The sequence below is a fragment of the Watersipora subatra genome, chromosome 2, assembly GCF_963576615.1.
Source record: "Watersipora subatra chromosome 2, tzWatSuba1.1, whole genome shotgun sequence".
Classification (NCBI taxonomy): Eukaryota; Metazoa; Bryozoa; class Gymnolaemata; order Cheilostomatida; family Watersiporidae; genus Watersipora; species Watersipora subatra.
In genome coordinates this window covers 7714403-7736683 of record NC_088709.1, presented here as the reverse complement: position 1 = coordinate 7736683, position 22281 = coordinate 7714403, and the positions used below count along the sequence as shown (strand labels likewise).

General features: G+C 39.0%; 1 protein-coding gene across 2 annotated transcripts in view; it reads left to right on the top strand.

The window, feature by feature from the left end:
• The first annotated feature begins 4382 nt into the window (after positions 1–4382).
• LOC137387698 (coiled-coil domain-containing protein 97-like) overlaps positions 4383–22281 on the top strand; it is a 36535-nt gene continuing 18636 nt past the window's right edge. Inside the window, exon 1 of one of the 2 annotated variants that reach the window (XM_068074186.1) lies at positions 4383–4461. In XM_068074186.1, coding sequence (XP_067930287.1) covers positions 4441–4461 — 21 coding nt within the window. In that variant the 5' untranslated portion in view covers positions 4383–4440. Of the gene's footprint in view, positions 4462–4494; positions 4512–22281 lie in introns of those variants that run through there. The other variant, XM_068074187.1, reaches the window with a different exon arrangement.

Below are 22281 nucleotides of genomic sequence, written 5' to 3'. Positions count from 1 at the left end.
ACTCATAACACCACTGCAAATTGGCTGAAGAGGCTTAAAGAGAGCCATCAACACACTGTGGCTCAGCAAGGACTCACCATCAGCAAAGAGGACATCAAGTGCAGGGTGCAGCGTATGAAGAACTAGGCAGCACCTGGCCATGACATGATTCAAGCCTTCTGGTTAAAGAAATTGACATCACTTCACACTAGAATGGCTAAGCAGATGGAATGCCTAATAGAACAAGGTGACCATCTAGAATGGCTGACCAAAGGACGAACTGTACTTCTGGTAAAAGATCCAAAGCAGGGGCCGATTCCCAAAAATTTTCACCAATAACGTGCTTGCCCACCACTTGGAAACTGCTCTCAGGAATAGTTGCAGACAAACTGAAAGAGCACATGAGTCACTACATGACCGGTGCTCAGAAAGGAATTGGGCGCAACACCCGAGGAGCTAAACATCAGTTACTGGTGGATCGGACGGTCTGTCAAGACAGCAGGAGAAGGCAAACCAATTTTGCCATGGCTTGGATTGACTACAAAAAGCCCTATAACTCAATTCCCCATAGTTGGATACTTGAGTGCCTCAGTATGTACAATGTTCACCCTGCTCTTGTGGCATTCATCAAGATGTCAATGACCAGATGGAAGACGGAACTGGAGGCTAATGGCAAAAAGCTGGCGAGTGTAAAAATTAAGCGAGGCATCTATCAAGGTGACTCCTTATCACCGCTGCTCTTCTGCATATGCCTAAACCCTCTAAGCAATATGCTGGAGGAGACTCAATATGGGTACCGGTTTAAAAGTGGCACCAAGATAAACCACCTCTTCTACATAGATAACATCAAACTGTATGCTAACAAAGAAAGGGACATTGATTCGCTAATACACCTCACTCAGGTATACAGCAAGGACATTGGAATGACCTTCGGTATTGAGAAATGTGGAAGGCTAATTCTTAAGAAAGGCCATTCTATGCTCACTGATGGCCTAAGAATGCCAAATGGTACCATCAAAGATATAGAAGAAAGGCACAAGTACTTGGGGATTATGCAAAGCAACATCAACCACGAAGCCGAGGTACGTCACAAAGCCATTACCGAATACAAGAAACGCCTTCGGCAGGTCTTACGGAGCCAGCTCAATGCCAAGAACCAAGTCATGGCAATAAATACCTACGCACTGCCAGTAACAAGATATCCAGCAGGCATAATAAAGTGGACTAAGGAAGCCATCAAAGAAACAGATATAGCAACTCGTATACTGCTGACCATGCATGGAGCACTTCACCCAAAATCTGATACTACTAGATTGTATCTTGATAGGAAAGATGGCGGTAGGGGGCTCAAAAGTGTACATCAGACAGTGAAAGAGGAGGAGCAAAGCATCAAAGCATTTGCAGCCTCCATGGCCATTTCAGATAAGTTGCTAGCTGAATTTCAATCGGCTGCTCTTACAACGGACCTACGCCCTGATGATGAGGAAATCGACTGGCACACGAAACCTCTTCATGGTGCTTACCACCAACAAATATCTAAGGTTGGCGACCTTCACCAGACATATATGTAGCTGAACAAAGGAAACCTAACGGCCAATACAGAGTCGCTAATCATGGCAGCCCAGGAGCAAGTGCTCCCAACAAGGCAACTCCAAACGAAAATCTATCACACTAGAGACGATCCTAGATGCAGACTGTCTGTAGCATGAGTATATATATATATATATATATATATATATATATATATATATATATATATATATATATATATATATATATATATATATATATATATATATATATATAAGATCTGCTATATCTATTAAAGTGGCCCTCTTGTTCTCCTTGTCTACCACCACTATATCTGGTTGGTTTGCTAGGACATGCTTGTCAGTTTGGATGTAGAAGTCCCAGAGGATCTTAGCGCGGTCATTTTCATTCACCTTACCAGGAGCTTCCCACCAGTGTTGTGGTTTATTAAGGCCATACTCATCACATAGACTTCTATACACAACATCTGCGACATGATTATGCCGCTCAGTGTATGCGTTTCCTGCTAGCTGCTTGCATCCACTGATGATGTGTTGGATGGTCTCAGGTGCATCTTTGCACAGTCTGCATCTAGGATCGTCTCTAGTGTGATAGAATTTCGTTTGGACTTGCCTTGTTGGGAGCACTTGCTCCTGGGCTGCCATGATTAGCGACTCTGTATTGGCCGTTAGGTTTCCTTTGTTCAGCCACATATATTTCTGGTGAAGATCGCCAACCTTAGATATTTGTTGGTGGTAAGCACCATGAAGAGGTTTCGTGTGCCAGTCAATTTCTTCATCATCAGGGTGTAGGTCCGTTGTAAGAGCAGCCGATTGAAATTCAGCTAGCAACTTATCTGAAATGGCCATGGAGGCTGCAAATGCTTTGATGTTTTGCTCCTCTTCTGTCACTGTCTGCTGTACACTTTTGAGTCCCCTACCGCCATTTTTCCTATCAAGATACAATCTAGCAGTATCAGATTTTGAGTGGAGTGATCCATGCATGGTCAGCAGTATACGAGTTGCTATATCTGTTTCTTTGATGGCTTCCTCAGTCCACTTTATTATGCCTGCTGGATATCTTGTTACTGGCAGTGCGTAGGTATTTATTGCCATGACTTGGTTCTTGGCATTGAGCTGGCTCCGTAAGACCTGCCGAAGGCGTTTCTTGTATTCGGTAATGGCTTTGTGACGTACCTCGGCTTCGTGGTTGATGTTGCTTTGCATAATCCCCAAGTACTTGTGCCTTTCTTCTATATCTTTGATGGTACCATTTGGCATTCTTAGGCCATCTGTGAGCATAGAATGGCCTTTCTTAAGAATTAGCCTTCCACATTTCTCAATACCGAAGGTCATTACGATGTCCTTGCTGTATACCTGAATGAGGTGTATTAGCGAATCAATGTCCCTTTCTTTGTTAGCGTACAGCTTGATGTCATCCATGTAGAAAAGGTGGTTTATCTTGGTGCCACTCTTAAACCGGTACCCATATTGAGTCTCCTCCAGCATATTGTTTAGAGGGTTTAGGCATATGCAGAAGAGCAGCGGTGATAAGGAGTCACCTTGATAGATGCCTCGCTTAATTTTTACACTCGCCAGCTTTTTGCCATTAGCCTCCAGTTCCGTCTTCCATTTGGTCATTGACATCTTGATGAATGCCACAAGAGCAGGGTGAACATTGTACATACTGAGGCACTCAAGTATCCAACTATGGGGGATTGAGTTATAGGCCTTTTTGTAGTCAATCCAAGCCATGGCAAAATTGGTTTGCCTTCTCCTGCTGTCTTGACAGACCGTCCGATCCACCAGTAACTGATGTTTGGCTCCGAGGGTGTTGCGCCCAATTCCTTTCTGAGCACTGGTCATATAGTGACTCATGTGCTCTTCCAGTTTGTCTGCAACTATTCCTGAGAGCAGTTTCCAAGTGGTGGGCAAGCATGTTATTGGTCGATAGTTTTTGGGAATCGGCCCCTGCTTTGGATCTTTTATCAGAAGTACAGTTCGTCCTTTGGTCAACCATTCTAGATGGTCACCTTGTTCTATTAGGCATTCCATCTGCTTAGCCATTCTAGTGTGAAGTGATGTCAATTTCTTTAACCAGAAGGCTTGAATCATGTCATGGCCAGGTGCTGCCCAGTTCTTCATACGCTGCACTCTGCACTTGATGTCCTCTTTGCTGATGGTGAGTCCTTGCTGAGCCACAGTGTGTTGATGGCTCTCTTTAAGCCTCTTCAGCCAATTTGCAGTGGTGTTATTAGTAGTCTCTTTCTCCCAGATGTCCTTCCAGAACTTTGAAGTGCTAGATCGGGGAGGCTGAGACATTGGCCTCTGCAGTTCACCTTTGAACTGGGAATACACTCTAGATGGATTATTGATGAACAGTTTGTTCATTCTCTTGTTATCCCGCTCTTTGGTGTACCGCTTCAGTCGTGCCGAGTGTGCTACTAGCTGCTACTAGCTGCTATATATATATATATAGCGGCTAGTATAGTATATATATATATACTATACTAGCTGCTATATATATATACTATATATAGCGAATATATAGTATATATATATTATATATATAATATATATAATAATATATATTAATGAGGTCGACATAATTCTATTTTCTCGTGCTAACTTCAATAAATATTTTATAGTGTACAAACAAAAATATAAATAAACAAACAATAATTGAAAGGGACTCCTCACAGCTTTCAGATTTTGAGCAAATGAGATACGCAATTCTAAAAATAACTAATACTATTATAGTCGCACACAGCGACGCTATTTAATTGCGCTGAAAAGGCAACTCCACGAAAGACAGCGACTCCAACCAACCGACGACAAACCGCGGATTTGCTGAGCAAAGCGATAACAGTAAGGCATGTGCGAAGGAGATACATGCAAGACGCAAATGCTGCAGCATTAGAGGAGTGAAAAAATGGAAGGACAACAAGCAACGGTGGATAAATATTATACAGATTTAAGCTTACATGAAGAGTACAAGAATAGGTGTTCGTTTGTTTCTTTGGATGCACGTTTGTATGCCTTTGTACATGTATTGAGTATTTTGTGAGCATCTCTTATTTCGTTGTACGTACTCTTTAAACTGTCGGTATTATCTATGTGAGCTTACGTCATCGTTGTATTTTTATCTTCAATATGTTCTTGTTGCTGTATGTAAAAATATTGTAGACGATTGTTTGAGATGGTGGGATTGGACTACCTCTCTGATGAGGTAGAACGTTCTTTGTAACTGTTGGTGTAGTGAGAGTGCCTCATACGTTTAACAGTGTGCTTTGGTATGTTTGACTCGGGGTTTAGTAATACTGTTGATCATGCTCAGCTGTCACCTCGGCAGCTTTTCATTTTTAGAATGGTTTTTGATAGAAAGCTCTTGTGGTAGCTATTGTAAGATCTTGATAGTGATATACAGACGAATATGAACAACGTTTATTCATTAATTCATATTTATTTTAATAGTGTACAGCATAAAACGACCAAGGCAAGGAATGACCGTGCTTAGTGGTAAAATGTACTGGGATGGCATAAACAAAAAAACTGCCCATGTGACCATAGACATAGTAGTAAGAGATATTACAACATCTCCACCAAGAAAAACGGCCTACAGTTATAAATACAACACAGAAAACAAAATATAAGACATGAGTAAAATGGCACAAAAGTGTAAGGCAAACAGAAGCTTGAACAGACAGCCACACAAGAGTAACATAGGGTAAAGCAGCCACCGAGGAAGCTAAAACTGAGCTTTATAAGTTGAGCCTTTCCAGAGCCTTCACGACCCGAGTGAGCTACTTGTGGCATCGCACTGTCACTCATTTGGTTGTTATTATCTGTAACAGAGTTTACTAAAGTTGAACTGTCAAGCTATGATACTGAGATCAAATTCATACAGCTGCGTCTAATTGTGCTACCATGCTTGTAACATCCGTCTACCAGATGGATGAAGATTTATTTTGTTAGCTGGTTTATTTATGATACATATCGCAAAGTAACACTCTAAAAATTAAACATGCTGTCGCTAACCGGAAGTTATGACTAAAACAAAAGTCATTGACTTGCTACTAGCAAAGTGTGAAAACGGAAGTTAACACAAATATAAAACATATTATTCGCTAGACACTACAATGCTCAATCCTAACTAGATATGATTTCGGTGCATTGTCAATTGAGGTAATAACTTCAGCATTTGTCTTTGTGTCTCTTACTATGACTTTCTGGGCAACTGATAGAGGTGGCAACTCACACAAATGATGGCTCTGATCAAAGTTGGCTTTTTTATCTTCTCTAATTTGGGCTTCTTTTGTTTAAGCACCGCTGGGTTGGGTAACTCCGGCTTTAGCACCCATGAAAATGTAGGCACAGTGGTACAAAGTGTACAGCCCATCCGAAGTTGTGCGGGTGAGTACCCATTTTTTAGTCATGACGACCTATAGGCAAGCGAAGCTAAATAAGGATCCTTTAACAGCATAGCCCAGTGGTTCTTAACCTTGTTGGAGCTGCCAAAACCCACCAAATTCGTATGCGCGTTCACCGAACCCTACTTTTTTTCTCCTGCTTTATCAGTCCGCGTCGCAGAAGCAGCACTCCATGGATCTGCCACTCAATTCACAATGCAACTGAACCCTACTTTAGTGTAAAATAAAATAGGATTTTTTTCAAATTCAAGACGTACGTGTTTTTCTACAGGTGCACAAAATGAACCGTGCATGAACATCACCTTGTTCAAAAAACTAAACCAATATAGTGCATGAATTCACAACAAATTACATACCTGCAAATCAGTGTGACTTTTGTTGTTGCCTTTGAGAGACCAGTTCAGATATGCGTGTCTTCACCTTGGCAAGTGCCAATCACAAGTCATTTTTACAGTAAAGTTTTCCCTTTCCTTCGTTTTATGTCCAGTATCCTTGAAAAGGATTGCTCGCAAAGATATGTTGTAACAAATGGTATAAAAAACTTCAAGGCTTTCTTAGCAATAACTATACTTTTCCATAAATTTGTCGACACCAAAACGTTGAAAACGTTGTTGTTTCGAAGAGTTGCTTTTGAACCAGGCTTTGCTGAATTTCAATGATTTCGTCGAGGTATTCATCATTAACTTCTGCTGTCTGTCTCAACAGCAAACACGAATGGCTGTCTCACCTATGCTGGATATGACTCTCGTGTAGGGAAGTATACATTGAGAGACTTTGAAGCTCATTCAAGTGCGTTGCAATTGCTTGCTCTAGTTCCATGGTACAAAAATTTCACCAATTCCAGACACATCTTCGATCCTACACAGTTGTCCAGAAGGGGAAAGTTTGCAAAGTTCTTGTTTTCTATTCGTCGTTTCCATAACGATAGCTTTTTTGAAAAGCCTTCAGGTTTTCTTTTGCTTCCATGATGTTGACTCAAACCACCCTGCATTTGCTGATTAAGGTGATTGATAGCTGCAAATATATCAGCCATGTACGCTAAAATGAATATGAACTCAGAATTTTTGAAGCAATCTGCATGGCAATGTTGTTGCTCATGCAAAAACATGGCTAATTCCACACGCAATGTAAAAACATGATTCAGCACTTGTCCCAGGAAAACCACCGAACATTAGAATGATACTGAAGTACCTCGAATTCAGCGCCCATTTCTTTGCACAGCTCACTGAAGATGCGGTGCCTCAGAGCACTAGTTCGCACATAGCTCACACATTCTACTACAGTTTTTAATACTTCTGCCATTTTTGGAGGCAAGATTTTTGTTGCCAACGCATGCCTCTGCAGAATACAACGTGTAACAATAATGTGTGGTGCTTTGACTTTTACTATCGCACAAGAACCAGGTTTTCTTCCCAACATGACTGGAGCTCCATCCGTACAAACTGCAGAAACCATATCCCACGAAAGACTATTTGGGTCATGATCACAGAAACCATGTTTAAGTCGGGATTGTAAGATTTGGAGTTATCTACGTTAGCATAAAGACAAAATTCTCACAATTATTTTGCAAAAAAAATTTTGATTCTAGCTTAATTACAGCAGATTTTATGGTCAATAAACTGAATGCGCGTTTACCATTAGTGCGAAAACAGTTCCGAGAAAACTGGTGTTAAAGTTTGAGAAACGAAAACCAATGCCCAATTTTGTTTACATTTCAAAACGTCATAGCAACCATTATCAAGAGGTTGTGATATTCATCTAGATTTCTGTGTTTCTATTCAAAAATTATGCTGAATTCAAAAATCCAAACAGATTTTAGCTGGTTGTCACAGAAATAGCTGTATATTTATAAGAAAACGTATTACTTAATTTTGTAGATATTTAAAACGGTTTGGCCGTACCGCGATATCGGGCACAGCCAAATCACCAGCAAAATCTTTAAAAAAGTAACAACAGTAACATATTGCACACTCTCGGTCACTATATACTTTGATCTTGGAAATTCGAATAATTATTCTTATAATTAAATCTGATAATAATCCTATAAAATCGAATAATTATTCTTATGATTAAGTAATGTAATAATTTTTTAAGAATTGTTAGAAAATTATCATCGTAATTCCCTTTACTTTTACTGCTTTTGGCATCAGTTGGAACACTAAAGTACTGATTATTAGTGTCCAAAATGTCAGAGTTATCTTTAAAATCGGCAAAAAAGAAACGATTATATTTATCGGAGGCCATTTTTCAGTACTTCCTGTTTAGCTTAGCAACAGTTTTAAGAGGGTTTTTCCAAGGGTTGAAGACTTCTATTGGCTAAACTGGCTTCAGATTCAGAAAGATCACTCCTTGATTGGTCCAGATGCACGTGTTACAAAAATCGTTACCGATATTATAAATTCAGTTGGTGCAACTTCAAAGTCGGATAATTCAACTTCGTGATTTGCGACTTAACCATGGTTTCTGTGAGCGCGACACATTTTCTCTGAAGAAGTCATCCACAAGTTTCTCCACATCAGCTGCCTTAGTTGTTGTAAGAGGCTTACAAAATAAATTTTTTTCTTTTATCATGTCGTTTTTTAAATAGGGCACAAAAACAGCAAGCTGACTTAGATTAGCAACGTCTGTGGTCTCGTCGAGTAGAAGGCCAAGTTTTGCCGCGCTTGAAATCAGATCTGCGACTACTTGAGCCAAGATGTCTTTACTCATGTCCTCTTTTCTGTCGCTGATGGTGTCATTTGAAGGAGGAGTTTGGGATAATTTAGCTTCGGCCACTGTTTTGAGTATCACTTCGCCATCTTTAACTCCGCTGGTTTTACAAGTGTTTCACCAATGGTGTGGCTTGCCTTGCTTTGCAATCAGGTACGCAACTTCATACGATGCTGTGTCGATTGATATGTTAATGGGTACAAATCCAAGAACAACCAGACTGGCCTTATTGAATCTGACTTTCTTCAGCTTGAATTCAGCAAGCGTTGTGTTCTTGTATTCCCATCTCTATGCAGGTTCACGAAGTGATCCTTTAGTTTTGCCGGTGCGAGGCTAGAGTTGCTCAACTTGGCAGTGCAAATCATGCAGACAGGGCGCTGACTCCCATCCCTTCCGTGATACATGATAATCCATATTGTACATATTTGTCCGACCACTTTCTTTTTCTCTCAACATAGTATGGATTAAAATATTAAAAAATGACGATGACAGTCACATGTTGATCACTCTTCAGTGTGCTAAAGTCCTTGCAGCACTGATTGATTAAAAATGTAACGTAATCATCTACAGCCAATGATGGCCAAGCGGGCATTGCGTATTGACATGATGAGTCGGTGTGCCAAGACATCCACGGCAGAGGCTCCACCGAACTTCTGAGACCGACTCACTGAACTCTAGGGTTCGATTGAACCCAGGTTAAGAACCACTGGCATAGCCTTCACGTTCAGCAGTGCCATTGGCAGTGGCGATCGCCATTGAATAACTATTGACCATTGGCGATTGAATCCAATTGCCAATGGAATAACTATTTGGCTTTCGTAAACTAAGAGTCCATCAACCAGAGATAACTTTGATCTGTTTTCAAAATAAAGGCGCAAAAGAGTTTTTTCTTGGCTTAAATATGTTGGCCACAATGTATTTATATAAGACATTACCTGAGACAACACCTCGTCCACAATTTGCTGTTTTCTCAGCTCATCTGACTTTTCAGATGAAGTCTACTTTATTAAAGCTGCTATAGCTTGTGTCTCAACATCAGCTTCAAAGACAGCATCAGAGGCAACAGGTGAGGCACTTGAGCGAGACAGCGCATCTGCAACATGTTTGGACTTACCACTTATATGTTCGACCTGTTATGAAAATCTCATGAGCCGTATCCTAAATCGCTGAATGTGTGAAGGCATTTTGTCAAGCTCAATGTCATTTAATAACGGTACGAAAGGTTTATAATTTGTTTGAATTGTTTCTGTTATTTTGATTATATAATCTCGAAACTTTTTGCATGCCCACACAATGCCAAGAGCCTCTTGCTCAATGGTTGCATAACATTTTTCGGTCTTTAAGAGTGATCGAGATGCTGCCCAGACCAAATGCATTTTGCCTGTTGGTTGGTTTTGTAGCTATGCAGCTCCTAAGTTATTTCAACTGGCATCAGTTTGGAGCACTGTAGAATATGTAGGATTATAGATGGCAAGCTTTACTGATTTGCCAAGTTCAGCTTTTATAGCATGGAGGGACTTTTCTTGAGCCTCATCCCAATACCATGAGATATTTTTTCACAAAAAGTCACGTATTGGTTGGCTCAAATCCTGTGGTTTTGCAAGGTTGTGATAAGTAAGGCACAGTTGATTATCGCATAACATTTCATTACGGAAGGCAAGTTGTCTGTTGTGTGTAAGCGTATCAAGAAACTTTTTGAGGTAAAGTAATACTATGTGTTCAAACATCTAGCAGGTGATGCTAGTAAGGGAGATAGGGAGATAGTTTAAAGCACATAAATTACATAATTTTTTTATTATATAGTTCAATACATCAGAGTCTTGGCTTTTGAATGAGCCTATATTCAATACACAAAGAATAATAGAGCTATGAAAACCAGGGTGTCAAAAGTATGCCCTGCAATAAAAAAACACTTGGTTGCGGTTCCCACAATGTGATGTCACAATTATTATTTAGCCTTAGGTAGTCGATCCCTTTCCCTGCCATTGAGGCTGCGTTTTTCTGTGACAATTGGTGCTGTTAAACCCAGAAAGCGCTAATAATAAACTAGGATTCTAGATAATCAACAATGCCCGGGGATCGTGCTAACGCCCGACCAATACAAACACATGTTCTGGGTTAATTAATTATGCTTCAATAAATATACTGTCATTGATAAAGGTAATGAAATCACATCGATTAAATTGTGACCTGCGGTTGCGTGGCCCTAGGACTACATGTCAATCGCACTTTCGCGAGATCATGCAATGCTTGAAATTAATTAGTCTCAGTCGCGACCCTCAACATCACAATAAAATGAGAGGGCTAGTGCATAATATCATCGGGAAAACGTAGTATGGTGCTTGGAATCTGAGTTATTTATCATAGAAATAATCTGTACCTGGAGAACTAATGACACTGATTCCTTTGTCATCTTCATTGGTTCTCTGGAGTTGTCCTACCTTCGCCTGACACTAGCGTCATTATCGTAGTTGATAGATATAAGCGGTAAGCAATAACATAAGTGGTAAGAGCACACAACACCACATATGAAAATTGTGACATCACGATTTTCGAGTCTATACCATTGAACATTTCTGTGGTAGAGCTCTGGGGAAATCCTATAAACACCAACCATCGTCTGTCTCACCAGGTCAAACAATGGCCCATTTGAAAGCCAAGACTCTGATGTATTGAAATATATGATAAAAAAATTATGTAATTGATGTGCTTTAACAACCTTTGGTTTCAGTGCCACTGAAGCTTGTTTTATGCAATTTAGTTTCATAGTGACAAAATGATGGTCTCTTAGTTCAGGAAAGATTACATCAATGTCTGCAATTGGTGTCATATCAGTTTTACAGGCAATTTTGGTGGGTTACTTTGGATGTGTCTGCTGTATGATCAGTCATTGGGGATATGTTTGTATCTTGCCCTTACTTTAGCTAATTAGCTTTCCACTCTATCTTAGGAATGTTGAAGTCACCAACAATTAGCATGGAGAGGTCGATGTATTTTTTGCAATTTGCTTGATGAAGCTACTCAGCATAGACATGTTTTGTATCCAAATGTATGGTCACTAGTAACAGCATAATATAATATTGTGGTTCAATTCAATAGCTATCATTTCTTCACCCTGAGTATCTAGTTTAATATGAATAGGTTGCAGGTAGCTGTTCGCTGCGATCAAAACTCCACTGCCGTGAGCATTTTTATAATATTTGAAGAAATAACTTATTATCATTTGGCGTTATCTACCGGCTATTGATGGTGGCATCTATGTGTTTCTACTAAACATATTATGTCATGGTCAATTGTCAGAGACTGGATCTCACTAGTTTTTCCCTGTCAGGGATCTTGTGTTAGTTATAGGCATACTTACAAGGTTGTCACTTTGTTTGGAGCTGGATTAAATTTTCCCATTTCCTGATGGCTGCTGCTCCTAAACCTGCTCACTTAGAACTCTGTATGAAGTATTACGATTCTCCTTTTTCAATTTATGTATCTGTGAACGCTGTTCATACTCGAGTTAACAGATTCTTTGCTCACATCTGGCTTGCCGAAAACCCTCTTAGTTTTTGATACATCCAAGTTTATCTCCTAAGCTAGTTTTACCAAGTTAGATCCAATATGGAATGCGCGCGTGTATGTGTCTTCGAACTGATGACACTGATTCTTTTGTCATCTTCATTGGTTCTCTGGAGTTGTCCTACCTTCGCCTGACACTAGCGTCATTATCGTAGTTGATAAATACAAGCGGTAAGCAATAAAATAAGTGGTAAAAGCACACAACACCGCATATGAAAATAGTATATTTTGTTATTGCCGGTGCTGTCTCATTATTTTATCAAAATAAATTTATTGATGCACACACCTCTGTCATTATCCCTGGGAAAAGTACAATGTTTTTGAGTAGATACCTTTAGGTTTTATCTTTTGTTTTACTAATCTTGGTAACTCCTTCAACTTCAGGTCTGTTATGCTACACTCCTTTATAGCAATAGCACTAGCACTCATTCTCTCCAGCACAACCAAGTTGTTATCATGAACTAGGGAAAACCAAAAAATCTAGCCCATTACAGCAAACCACACCCTGTTTATATCCATAGACACATTACTTTAATAGTTGAATAAATGTGAGTTCACGCTAAAACTATTACAAATGACATATCTAATGAAAGACCTAATTTTTCCAATCTAAAGATCATATTTCGTTGGTTATGTGCGTGCAACTTGAGTAACGAACAAAATCATTCAAGTATAGGGGTAACCATCAGTCTCTCGCTTGGTGTCGAATATTGTTCTCATGTACATCACTGCGTCTTTGTTTTTGCTATTGTCACTGTCGTTGCTGGGTTCACCAACATGAAGATCACTGAATTGATCAACACTATCATCTACGCAATATTCTATAATTCCACCAGTCACCAGAGGGTCACATCTCTGATATTTGTGAGTCAGCTATGGCTGATCTTACTTCTGCTACATGTTTACATGTACCATCCTCCTCAACTACATGATTTGCTACCGCTCCTGTCATAGCTTGTTTCCATATTGTGTCACTTTGCATGTTCCTCGATTTCACAAAAACCATGTTCCTGACCTGATAAGGGTTGGTCTTTTGGTAGCCCTGTAGCCTTTGGCACTTCTGGTAACCTGGCCTCGTGCGGATACACAGTGGCTGCAGAAACTGTTTTCAGTTGGGTGAGTTGTTGTACCAATACACCATGTCTTCCACTTGGCTTCTAGTTTGGGCCACCATGTTCTTAATTGGAAGGTGTTTGCATTCTATTATGCCATTCCTTCAAGGAATTGCATGTACAGCAGAACACCTGTATTTCTCACTATGATAAATTGAGCCGGCTCAGAGCTGCTGAAGCTTCTAAGGCTCTCATTTTTAGAGTATTTTATGTAATTCCTTAGCTACTCTAGCATCAGTTTTATTTATCAGTCTTCTCCAGATAACAAAGCAACTTGATCCATAGTCAATCAGAATCAGATCAGAAAAAGTCTGTTCTTAACATACGAAATACCAATCGTCACCCTCTGCCATACCTCGTCATTCGACTGCCGATTATGATTCCATTTAACTGAGATAGGGTTTGCTCACCTATACTTATTGCAGAAATCTACACCCTACTTCATGATCTTTTTGTCTACATCTTTTCCACACACCCTTTTGCCCTCACAGATGATGCTTGTTGTGAAGCTTTGTTACCTTTCTTGTTTTATTACCTGTAGTTGCTACAGCTAGGTGTAAACTGTTGAGCCATTTCTGTGAGACCATAACTAGTGCATCTACCTTGTTAGCTGTTGATGACATTGGCTGAATAGTCATTTTAATATCATACTCCATTACCAATTGAAAGATGATCTCGTGTCTTTGCTTAATCACCATCTAACTTAGACCACCAACTCTAAGCCTTTTGCTTTGCTATCTTCTACTTTTGACCACACCCAGCTATATACCTGTACACCGGCAGAATCAGTTATAACGCATAGTTTAGCGATCCTCCAGGGCAAGGCAATATTCAGCCCATTTATTACTGTTTCCAATTCGGCAGCAATTATATGTGAACCATCATCTTTTTAAGCCATGTCACATATTTCACGATACTTCCATCTACCTGCAAACAACAATCAACTGCCAAACTATTTGTTTCGCACCTCACAACACCTACAACGCTGTTTACATTTCAAAGCCCAATGAATGGATCCTATTGGTTTGTGGTTATAGGCAGCTGCCAGCCATCTTACCAATCAACTTCCCAAACTCTGAGAATAGCACACATTTTGTTAAGACCTGTATTGTGGGAACTATACCATCTCTGTACCATTTACACTGGTTATCTGGGTTTTTAATTACTTTCGGGCCTAGAACAAGGGTGTAAGTCAATGGCACAGACTCTTTTTTCTCCAAGCTATACTTTTATGTGAGTCACCTGACTTCTTCAGCTGTAAGGACACTTTTGTCCACCCATTTGATATTAATATAGTAATCAGCATGCCCTCTAATATGCAGTTATTTTTTTCAAAAACTTTTGCAATTATCCTTGACTTCACTTTGGGGGCGAAATTCAAGTCAAATAAAGTTTTAGTCACCATTCTTCATCCTTTGTACTTGACAAGTTGAAATCTCTGCATATGCCTTGACACATATACATGTATGCGTAAAATGCTTTTCCGAAGTCCAAAATTAAACCCGATTGACTCTTTTGTACTATGCACGTAATGTTTCTTGGCATACTGCTACATCAATGCCAGGGTTGCTCTTGAGCAAAGTGCTGACCTGTTGTTAATCCGTTACTGGTCTGATCCTTTTTGGCTTGTTTGGCTGCTGTGCACCCATTAGTGGTCTGGCACTGTCCGCTTTGCCATGAATATGATAATTTATCTCTTCAATCTATCCATTGTTTATCATTTGTCTTACTTTATCATCAAGGATATCTCGACAAGCATTAAGCACTGCGAATTCACTGAACTGATTTGCCCTTGCAGACTCGCCATTTTTTCTTTCCACTCCATCGTTCACTTTTTACCATCAAGCAGCAGTGAAGTCACTTTCATCGATCTCTAACTGCTCTGTGTCATGTTTCATCACTGCACCAGCTGCATAGTACTGTCTACCAAACCACACATCATTGCTGCTTTTAACGTACACTCCTTTTAGCATGGTTGTGATGTCCATTCCAATAATCACCTGGGCATCACATACATGTACAAGCTGTAGGGCTACCAAGCATCTAGCCGTTACATTTGTATCCTATAGCAACAAATGTGCTAATACTTCATCACAGCATCATGTAATTTAACCATTAAACATTTTTATCGCCTCGGTCCACTAGAGTTTTTATGATAGGCTCTTGTATTTTAATGGTGATAAATATCAGCACCTGAATGATTACTGATGTTATGAAGGTACATCTGGTGCTGACGCTACCCCTGAACCTTTCCCAGTTGTGCAGTCCTTTGCCAACTGCACTGTGCTTGTCGAAGGCCTGGTTCACCGCATGCGTAACTCACCTAGGGCTTTTTTATCTGCTGCTTAGGGTCGAGGCATCACTTGAACAGTCGCGACCAAAGTGGTGCGAGCCTCACAGATAAAACTTGTTTTTGTTCTCCCATTGCACCTGCTGCACATGCCACCTCAGATAGCATCATTTTTGTTCAAGCTGCAAGTTCACTCGAGTCTAAAATTGCTTCAGATGCCATCGATTTCAGCTGAATGGAAATATGTATTAGCAGCCCTGCCATGAAAGCATACGTCATGATTGTTTCTGAATCATTTTGTTCCACCAATGCTACTAACCTGATGTTAGCCTGCCAGATCTACATAAACGGACTCACCGTCTTGCAGCAATCTTTTCTGCAGTTGTTCATAAGCTGCATAACCGTCAACTTCAAAAGCCATCAGCAATGCAGATTTTAGCTTATATCCTCTTTTTCACTATTTAGTAATTAGTTATACACTGCAAATGTCGTCTGGCTAGAAACAACACGATCTGGATTTAGCCACACCCTAAACTCTCTCTGGAACTGTCATTATACTTAGTGATTATATCTGACAGCTTTACTGATGCCATTTTTATGTGGAAGTAGCTTGTAGGTTCTGTCTTTTGTTTTACTAATCTCAGTAGCTGTCATTCGATTTTAAATCTGTTGCGCTACTTTATTTTGTTGCTGTCTTAGGTCACCGACTCTAGCTTAACAAGGTTATTATCACAGATCATGAAAAGCAAAATAACGACACATTACGAAAAACTACAGCTTAATTATACATTTTAAATAGGTTACCTTGAGAGATGAATAAATGTGAGTTTGTACTAAAGCAATTACAAATGACATATGTAAAGATTTAATTCTGATACTTTTATGACAAATAATTCCATTTGTGGCATTTGTGTTCCCATCTTATAAAATTCTGACTCGGTCTTTGAGCAGGACCCTTTGTATTTACACTTCAAGGGCGCATTGTAATTTAAATTATAGTTTTTTTTCTTGGCGAAGAGCGGTGAACCCTTTTATTTGGCCACTTTCCAAAAATATGGCTAATTAGATTGTGCCTTTGCAAAGGTTTTTTGCCGAAGTAAAAAGAAATATTAAGTAACACATCAAACTACTCCTTTGTTTTGGCTTGTTCGTTTATCAGCTTTAGGTGCATGCAAATAAATGTAAAGATGTGAAATAGCTCAGAAAATTGTGCAATTAAAGAGAAAGGACATTTGTATACCGTTTTATATACTTGTACTTGTATTGCTCTCAACCACTTGGTGGTCGATATGGGAAAATAGGAATTGTCTTATCGTGGTAAAACCACATACATGTATTATAGCAAGCAACATTTTTTCTATTTACATGTATGATACCCATTGTTCTCTGAACTTGTCGAATGGCCTTTTTTGTGTTGAAAGTTTGATTCATGCTCTTCTGCTTAGTACTATAGATGGCACTGTTACCAGATTAATATGGATATCCCTGTTTATGCTAAGCATAGCTAAACCATTCAATCTGAAAAAACAAAAATAATATGAGATTGTAGTGCTATTCAAATCAACTGCCTATATAATGCCTCATTGATTTAAACATTTGCCACCCTTGAATAACAAGCTAGTGGCGTGCACATATTTGAATAGATTTGAGCCAGCTCATGGTTCTATTGCTTATGCAAGACAGACTCAGTAACAAATCCAAACTGAAGGTTTAGAAATGCAACCCAAGGCTGCACAAACCTATACCCATAGTAAAACAATAGAAAGCCCCAAAAACACCAAAATCTCAAATCTTAACATGTAAAATAAAAGTTTTGATATAGCTATAGACAAATCCTTGGTTAGGAATTGTTAGGAACACACACATAGGCACACATCCATAGGCCTACCTAATACGTCTGAAGATTCCACTGAAGATTCATAATGGAAGTCCCCCTATCATTATCATCGTCCTCTCTAGTAGTAATCAATTCGGTAAACCTGAGGTTTATTGCAAATTTGCATCACTTCTTTGAATACCTATAACTACTAGTTACTAAAATGGGAATCATTACTAGAGTAACAGCACCTAGGGCACTCTTTGGTATCTTATCTTTCACAATCGACAAACAGGATTGTTCACAATACCCAATCAATTGGGGAGCTCTAAGTCACGATTTATAGGATTTCATAGGATTTAACACAGGAGTGAACAGGTTAATTGATTATTATTGGTTACATGGGGTTGCATTAAGCAACACAATCATGTTTCAATAATTTATTTAGAATGATAAAAAGAGTGTTTACTTTGATGAATTCAAAGTAATCAGTGGGTTAGTTGTAAATTCTTTTTCCACAGAAATAGTTTGTCTATTTTGGTCAAAATCTTAAGTGAAACGGAGTGATTTGTCAAGGTTTCTTTTGCCTCTTTAGGACCATCTCTTGACCTAGTCAATTCGTTACATTGTGTGAACACAACAGGTTGCTTTAGGGGAGAGCGAGATAAGATAGGACAACTTTTGGTTTTTCACTTCCAGTTCATAGACCAATCTGAAGAAACAACTGAATTTATAGGAACCCATGTGAATATATATTACCCATAAATTTGTTGAAATTAAAGGTTGTAGACTTCTTTCCATTTTGTATACAACTGATAATCTAATGGGCTGTCTACTGTCCCAACCCGCATGTTAACGGATCATATTTGAACTGGTTTTGGCAACAAGCAAGTTTAACAATAGTTGAGTTTATTATCAGCTCGAACTTGTACCCTGTTAAGGTATACAAATAAAAGTACATGAATGAAATGTAAAATTTGAACTGAATTCTAAAATACTGACAATTGAACATTGACTTTGAATGACTTTGATTACATAACAAGCAATATAGCATATGAATAAGAAAAATACAGTACGTGATTGCATAATAAGCAATGCAACACATGATTACATGATACAGGGAAAATACGACATAGTTTAATACTACATAGCCTTCCTTGCACAATGGATTCAATAAAACAATGTACAAATTACATGTATTTAATCAAAACTAAAACGTATTAAAACTTACAAATCCTGCTGTCTTCCAGTTCTTTTTATATCCAGTAATAGATTAAATATAGAGTGAAGAAATAAGATCATCTAGTATAGTTTACGATAACTAGATTATTGAATATACTACAATGTAAAGTTTTGCTATTGATCAGCTATTTAGGCTTATATTTTGCCTGCTAGGATGCTAGCTGCTTTCTGTCTTTTGGGCACTTTTCAGTTTATAGGATTGTTACGTAACAAATTATGACAATTTTCTCTACCATATATGGTTATAAAAATGGCTGACTGTCGTATAAGATTGAAATTGATGCTGACACATATTCAGTAATATAGGTAAAAAAATGTGAAGTCTGGTTAGGCTATCACATCGATTGAACCACCACACAATGCATCCTGGTACATCGGAGGGAGCCACTGTTGATGTGATGGCCTTTACAAAATCTTGAAATTTAAAAAAATTGACCCATTATGCAAAGAAGAATCACTACAAAGCTAGGCAAATTGTTTGCTATGACCCCGTCACCCGTTATGCGTCGATTAAAATATATCAAGCTACACTCCCCGATCATATGTCACTGACACACGACAGACTTTACCATCTTTACTTGAAAAAAAACTTCCGAGACCTATAAGTACTTTCCTCCAATATGGTTTTGGTCAGCTATAGCTACAATGTCTCCAGGACATAAGTTCAGGTAAGACTTCACCACTTTAGTCGATTTACCATGGTTGGTGTGTACAATTTACACCAATACTTCCAAAACTGGTCACCTATACCACTAGTTACTGTTAGGCGAGACAGACAACTGTAATCGGTGGATCAACCTCGTGGGTTAGAAGCTCTGGTTTGACCTAGAAGTAGACAGTCGGGTGTCAAGACAGTTATCTCCGAGTTATCCGAGGGTACAGCACCAATTGGTCTTTCATTAAGCATTTAAGCATATTGGCGGTTTCTAAGCACAGCATTAAAAATTCTGCAGAAGTTACTCTTTGTTTACTTATTGCTAATTTGAAGCAGCGTTTAGCTGACCTGATCACCCATTCTACTGCTCCTTGGTGCCAGCAACCATCCGCTGGCCCAAAGAACCATTATGTTCCATTATCAAGAGCTTTTTTATACAGAGCGTCATCTGTCAATACTTTCGACACTTCCTTCAGCTCTTTTTCTGCCCCGACTAGCTGTGATCCAGGGTCAGAATATAGTTTTTTATTCATCAATGTACTGCTGTAAACCGTGCTGAGGCCAGAATAAAGGATTGTGTATCGTAGCCAAAGGTGGCTTCTATAAGTACAGCTCTGCTGTAAAGGTCTGTAAACATAATAGTAGAGCAGGAGGGCATCAAAAAGCTGTCCAAAAATGTGATTTATTCCTTTTGGAGGCGAGCTATGTGATAAGAGTGGCATCTAGATCAGAATTTTGAGCTGATTTCAAATATCTGGTTTCTACACCTCTCAGATTGTTCATTTTTGAGCAATTTAATTAATATATTATTTTATATCAATAAATGTCTGTAATGTGTCATGTGCTTCTACCAACAATGTAATAATGAAAATGGCATATAAATACTAAATAATTAGCAATAACCTAAGTTGGAATCAATTCTGATAACATTAAGAAATTTATTCTTCAATTATTATAATATTAGAATTGTATTACATAATATTATGTGTTCCCATTTTGGTTGATATTGTGGCAGCTTTACAGCTTGTCCTTGTTATTCCGCAACTCATATATCATTACAGATCTGCAAAACAAAATGAAAAGTATTTTTAAAGACTCAGACCATGCATATATAACATTTTAGTATACATATATTCATCATTAATGCTTATTATGTTGAACCGTTTACTTTATTATGCAAGTGAAATCGCAATTAGTCAGTCTTTTATACGGTGTGACACATATGCATTCTAATCAAACATGAAGTGTACCTTTGGTTACAATACCACTCAAATGCTAACCTTCTAATTCACAGTCATCTGAGTCTTCTGTATCACTACTTTCATCTCCATCCTCTTTATTTCTATTGCTACAGCAGCTGCTTCTGCACATGTCCGTACACTTGAGATCTGTATTGTTGCACGAACAGCAACGAGACTAGCACCCAGTTTTGCATTGACAAAACATGTCCACGAGCACATCAGGAGGTGCTGATTGTTGTGTTATCCATCTAGCTTTAAGCTCTCCATCTTCCATAAACCATACATGTCGCTGGGGGATGGGGCATTGATGATTTGCTTGGCTCTTCACCATATCGCGGCCTGATAGGCAGCCTTAGTGTGGGTGGTAGGTTTGGTTGTGATGTCCGAGACGGTGAGCAGATCTTATACCTTGCTTCATTGATGGAATTTGTCTCTTCACCATATAATCTGCATATGAATGTCTCAACAGAATATCTTATTGCACAATTCAACTTCAAAATCTGTTCCTAATGATTTCAGTGTGTTACTGAATTCAAGATTGTTCTTTATCAGCTTGAAGAAAGTTATCTTCCCGTTGGAATAGAATGCGCTTACACTGTCATATCCACTTAGAGCATGGAGCCCGAGCAGTGCTTTGCATCGTTCGGATGTGAGGACAGTAGACAGACAGCCTGTTTACATATCTCAACTGCTTCTTACCACAGCAGTAAATGAGTTTTTGTAATGGCAGCTCATTCACTAGAGATAGACAGCTTAGGAAAACATCTGTGTCCTGGCACTTGACTAGAACTTTTGAGCTGGGTTTGTCTTCCATCATCTTTGCGATATGTGATAACATGCGCGTATCTGCTTCCTCATGGTCTGGTGTCAAACTATCTATTTGGTTTACAGCGATTGATCCATCGAGGTCATAGCTGATCATGTGGCATTCTTGAGAAAAAGCTGTTACAAGATCTAGTTTCTGCTTCACAGTTGACTTCCTCCATGTATCCTTTAAAAATTTCACTAAAGCAGTCTTGTTTGAGCCATCTGCTAAAAATTCAGAAGTTTGGACTAAACACAGCAACCTTCTGCCTTCCTTTCACACTTCTATGACTTCTCTCACCTCCTTTAATGCTGATATCAGGGTATGTGTCACAATCAAAATCCACACGACATGTGTGAAATACATTTGCAATACTAACTATCTGTTGCAAAAGCTGACTTGCAATCATGCCAAAAGTTGGAGGAGCTTTCAGGGTCTGAATTTCGGCCATAGCATCAACCACAACAACGTCAAATACTGGTAGCTGATCCTGATTAACATAATGTAGATTGATGGTTGATCATCAACATCTTCGTCAACAGCAGCCATCAGAGCCGACTTGGCAGTCTTCAATATCGAGCCATCAGAGTTAGCCAGGGACCAGCTGATGTTGCCAAGAGAGAATGATAACACTTTTCTTAAATCCAAGTTACGCTGTTGGCTGATCACTAACAAATTCTCAAACAGTCTGTGTGAACACTCTAGGACCTTTTCTTTTGATTTTTTCTTAGCTGATGGTAATGTGTGGAAGGTTTTGAGCTTGTTTGACTTGATGGATGCATTGAAATCAATCTCTTGGGTGCTTAATCTCCTCTGGACAAATTCTGAAAGCTGTTTCTCTCCTATCACATTTGCCATTTCAAGATACTGCTTCACTTCAATGGAGGCTTTTGAACCACTGGTAAT